This window comes from Genypterus blacodes, unplaced genomic scaffold, assembly GCF_046128005.1.
Source record: "Genypterus blacodes isolate CSIRO-AG114 ecotype Tasmania unplaced genomic scaffold, CSIRO-AGI_Gbla_v1 ptg000514l_1, whole genome shotgun sequence".
Classification (NCBI taxonomy): Eukaryota; Metazoa; Chordata; class Actinopteri; order Ophidiiformes; family Ophidiidae; genus Genypterus; species Genypterus blacodes.
The window spans coordinates 42,501-47,500 of NW_027467269.1; the positions used below are offsets into that span (position 1 = coordinate 42,501).

The 5,000-nt window shown below is 51.1% G+C and overlaps 2 protein-coding genes across 2 annotated transcripts in view; both read right to left on the reverse strand.

The window, feature by feature from the left end:
* The window catches only part of plekho1b (pleckstrin homology domain containing, family O member 1b), an 8,292-nt gene extending 7,384 nt beyond the window's left edge, over positions 1 to 908 (reverse strand). Inside the window, exon 1 of the mRNA XM_076140092.1 lies at positions 632 to 908. Coding sequence (XP_075996207.1) covers positions 632 to 655 — 24 coding nt within the window. The 5' untranslated portion in view covers positions 656 to 908. The remainder of the gene's footprint in view (positions 1 to 631) is intronic.
* A 792-nt stretch (positions 909 to 1,700) lies between these two features.
* crdhl (cone RDH-like) lies at positions 1,701 to 4,203 on the reverse strand. Its single transcript, XM_076140080.1, has 7 exons — positions 4,020 to 4,203; positions 3,442 to 3,576; positions 3,081 to 3,272; positions 2,852 to 3,013; positions 2,454 to 2,573; positions 2,175 to 2,379; positions 1,701 to 1,806 (listed from the first exon to the last, which is right to left on the reverse strand). The coding sequence occupies exons 1-7, from the start codon at positions 4,144 to 4,146 to the stop codon at positions 1,701 to 1,703; spliced, it is 1,047 nt and encodes a 348-aa protein (XP_075996195.1). The 5' UTR covers positions 4,147 to 4,203.
* Between the last annotated feature and the right edge of the window lie 797 nt (positions 4,204 to 5,000).

Here is a 5,000-nt window from a genome sequence, read left to right on the forward strand (position 1 = left end):
CTTTGTGCTGCTGTTCTGGATCCATGTGGGCTCATTGAGACTCTTGTGACTCACTGAGCTGTGAGGTCATAACCCTGTTATACTCTTTGAGCTCAGTCAGATGTTTGGAACATAACAAACATCAGGACTGCAGATTTGATCTTACATTACGTTATGTTATGTTATATACTATTATATTATATTATCAGCACTATTACAAGAGCACTGCCCAATAATACCGACAGGACGAATTGCGGTCCAAATCAACCCTCAGCAGTGAAGTTGCTGAGATGTAAACAGATTTATGTAATAATCCGACTGAAACCAGAGCCGCTAAGCTGATTAACCATGACGGCGCTGTTTCACTCCTGACCGAGCCCGAGCTTCTTCTTCTTCTTCTGCACTCTTACATCTTCTCTTTTGACTCTTTGCTGTATTTCAAATTAACCCTTTAAAACAACGCGTACCGTCAGCGACGCCCTTATTTTGAAGTGCGGAAGTGGGTTCTACTAGCAAGTTAGCGGGACAGCCGTTTCCTTCAGAATAAAAGCGCTGGGGCGCTCTTGCGGCTTTGTTCGTCGCGCTGCTCGTTACCGGGCTGAGACCCGCCGGTCCGGACCGCCGGTACCGGCAAAGACCCGCGCTCACTCACCCGTTTCCCGGAGTTCTTCTTCATCCTGCCGCCTGTCAAGCTGCCGTCACCGGAGCCGCGCTGAAGCCGCTCACGGTAACCGGAGCTCCGTTATCTGAGCACAATAAGAGCGGAGACACCGGAGCGGCACAAAGCGACTCAGAGTCCCGGCGGGAGGCGCGGAGCCTCCGCCGCTGCTCGCTGCTCGCTGCCGGCCTCGCTGAGTGCGGAGCTCCCGGTGTGTGTCTGTGCTGCCAGCCTGGATCGGAGTGCTGTGATCGGCCTGCAGCCGCGAAGAGCGTCGGTGTCCAGTTGCTCCTCCCCCGCAGGACTCCCTGCTGCTCAGCGGCTCCCCGGCAGCCCGACAGCGCCTCCTACAGTCTCAGAGCAGAGTGACACACTGACTCCACAATCACTGCACAGGCTGTGATGATTCTGGAGGTCTGATATCTTCAGGACACACGTGACCTCATCATCATCCTCAGCATCATTATCATCAGCAGCAGCAGCATCTTCATCTTCCTCTGTCAGATTCATTTTCTATTGTTCTCCATATTGTAGCTCAGTTTACAGACAGGTTCTGTTAGTAGGTGAGTAGTGGGCAGTGAACTTTAATCATCAGTTTGTTGTTCTTTCTAAATGAATGATGTCATATTACATCTAAAGTATCGACCTTAATCCGTCTCATATTCAGAGTCAGTCAGTCAGATCTGGCACAGGATCAGCATCAGTAATCAGGATCAGCTGATGTGGGTCAGACTGATCAGCAGATTATCATAAAGGTGCTCAACAACAACAACAACAACGACAACACTGTAATGCTCTTTATCTGACACAGAGAGCACACACACACTCACACACTCACGCACACGCACACGCACACACACACACAGGTCTGATGCTGTGAGCTACACACTGATTCACCTGATCCCCACTGAAACTCTCCTTACTCAGGCCCAACACGTTGCCGTGGTGATGAAAGAAGGCACACACACACAACTTGATCACCAGCAACATTTAATGGTTTCACCACATCAAGTCTATGACGCTCAGCTCAGAACTTTTCAAGCAATGGGTCAGAGGTCAGAGGTCAGTCCATGACTTTTAATCCCACCAATCGTGCGCTTTCCTCCCAAAGCCTCGTCGCCATCTCATTGTCCCGCCCCTCAGGAGCTGGCTGCTTCTGTGCACAGTCACTACACACACACACACACACACACACACACACACACACGCACACACACGCACACACACACACACGCACACACACACACACACACACACACGCACACACACACGCACACACACACAAGAAGCAGATCGAAATGTTATGAGCCAAATAAGGCAGGATCAGATTTATAGCAGAGGTGAAAATCTAAATGGGCGTGGCCTAAACGGATTCATTTTTCTCACTGATTTGTTTTAACTAAAGTATTTATTTTGTCTTCATGCTAACAGAGACTTAAGCGGTAACATCATGTGTCGTGTTTGTTTCAGCTCAAAGTGAAACCAGAAACTTTGACCACAATCATCAAAGATGGACTTTTACTGGCCCCGCCCCCACCTGAAGTATCGTCCTGATTGGTTCTCCAGGCCCGGCGTCACGGCGCAGTACACGCTGGTCTGGCAGCCCTGGCTGGGCGTCTTCATGAGCATCAGGGAGGGCAGGCTCAGCAGCGCCCCCAGCAGGGGGAACCAGCCCTCCACATGGCGCCCCAGCTCGGTGCGGATCACCCCGGGGTGCAGACTGAAGGAGGACACGCCTGAACCTGAGGGACACACACACGTGAAGCTCTGCAGGCTGCTCACACTCTCAGTGTGATGCAGTGAGGGTGGTGCTGACCTGACAGGCGGCGGTGCAGCTGGAGGGAGAACAGAACGTTGGCCAGTTTGCTCTGCCTGTAGCTGGCCAGAGGGCTGTAGGGCCTCCTGCTGAAGAACAGGTCGTCCAGGGCGATGTGACCTGGACACACACACACACACACACACACACTGAGCACAGATCAGCACGTGCTTACGGGCCGGCCGGTTCTGACTGACACCGACTGACACCGACTGACACACCTGCACACAATCAACACCATCCTGCGTCTCTGGCAGGAAACCAGTCACAGTCTGAAAACGTTTACATGGAGAAGAGGATCTGTTTGTCCAACCTCACTCTGATCTGTGCTCATTTCTGTTTGCACTCATGATGAGGAAAGGTACTGAAGCTTGGGCTTTAAAGGTCAAAGGTCGTACCTCCCTTGTGGGCGATGGATGACACATTGACGACCCGGCTGGGGGCGGAGCTCTTCAGCTTCGGCAGCAGCAGATTGGTCAGCAGGAAGTGGCCCAAATGATTGACGGCAAGTTGCGTCTCAAAGCCGTCCTCTGTGAGCCACTTAGGACACATCATCACCCCTGAGAGACAGACAGAGCCAGTGAGGGAGACAGAGAGACAGGAGGGTGCAGACAGACAGGTACAGACCAGCGTTGTTGATGAGGATGTCCAGTCTGTCTTCACTGTCCAGGAACTCTTTGGCAAACTGTCGTACAGAGTAGAGCGACGCCAGGTCCAGGTGTCTGATCACCACGTTTCCATTTCCTGTCGAGCGACGGATCTCCTCTGCCGCTTCCTCGGCACGCCTCAGATCTCTGCACGCCATCACCACCCGGGCCCCTACAACAACACAAACACACACACACACACAAACACACCCATGTGACCACACGCACACGCCTCTCCGACAGGGACCATTAGGCCCTTTAATTGGCTGAGATTGCCTGTGACCTCTGACCCATGATGATGTCACCACACTCTTCTTCAGGGCCCCCACACACACACACACCTCTGCGTGCCATGTCTCGGCTCGTCTCCTTGCCGATGCCGGTGTTTGCTCCGGTGATCAACACTGTGTGTCCGTCCAGACGCACAGAGCAGCGACACACTCCGCCCGCGATCCACCGCCTGAGCACCCCCATGCCTACACACACACACACAGGCACACACACACACGCACAGAGTGTCAGAGTAGTCAGACCTCAGTGGTGATGTTCAGTCTCCCAGACTCGGCACCTGAGGCCTGAATGCTGTTATTGGAATGACGTCACACTTTTGGACCAATCAGCTGCCGGCGCCGCTCCAGGCGGCTGGTATGTATGGATGGAGACTAACGGCTGGTCATGTGGCTCCTGGAGCAGCCATCAGGTCCATCATGTTGAAGGAAAGAACTTTACCTTATCATGCTCAGGGTCATTACTTATCAATCAACACAAGTACTGATAATGACATCTTTGTTTACAGACACATTCAGCTTCATTTGTTTCTCCAATGACTTCCCTCTAATGAAGCAGCAGAGCTTCCTGTCTGTCTGTCAGTGATCAATAATCAATCATGTTTGGATCAGGAATAAGCAGTGACTCTTACAGATCAGAGCGAGGCCCACAGCAGCTCCACAGGACAGCAGAGCCCCCCAGCCCTCAGGAAGGGGCTCTGAGCCGCCCGCCCGTCGCCACGGCAACACCAGGAACCATCCAGGGGACCCGGCCACCATGTCAGCAGCTCCACGTCCTCACAGAGCCACAGAGCCACGGAGCCACGGAGCGGGCGAGCCAGAAGGAGCTGGACCAGGCCGGGGGGCGGGGCCAAGGGAGGGGGAGGGGCAGATTAACAGCAGATTACAGATAATCCAGATCAGGTTCTCTCTTTGTTCTTATGTGTGTATTCATGGAAACGAGCCTGTAAATGATCAACTGCTAACACAATCATAGCATGTTAGAGTTTTAAATTCAGACGTTATAGATTTTCTCATCATTCAATACATAAAGTCCAACAAAAATGATTTCTTTCGTTACTTTAATATGTTTCTCATGTTGAATAAAGCCTGCAGCAGTGTGAGGAGCTCTGAGTGACGTCAGCTGATCCTCCATCTGAGCAGAGAGGCGGTTTACAGCAGGAGGGTGTAGATTGGGTCAGATGTGTTTAAGGGTTCATTCAGATGTTACATGATGAGGGACCTTACAACTAAATAAAGCAGAGGAAGAGAAACACGTTTAGCGTTGGAATGGATCAATACTCTAACATCTTCAATAGTAGATATTGGTGACAACGTATTTGTGTTGAATACTTCACTGCTGCAGTTTAATGAGTTTTTAAATGTGAAATATAACATAAAACTTGGACCTCATCAAAGTTTAATGTCAGAAGTAATTCTGCGTAAAAAAGTCAAATGATTTGAAATATGAACCAAATATTGACAGTAAGAGCCATGAAGCTGATTTATAACCTTTATTGAGCTCAAACTGTCTCAGATTTACACGGCAGCCATTTGCTTTTATATTTCAGTCGCTTTGTTTTGGAAAATGTCAGCGCCAGCCCCCGCCGTGACGTCACTACAACGCCCCGCCC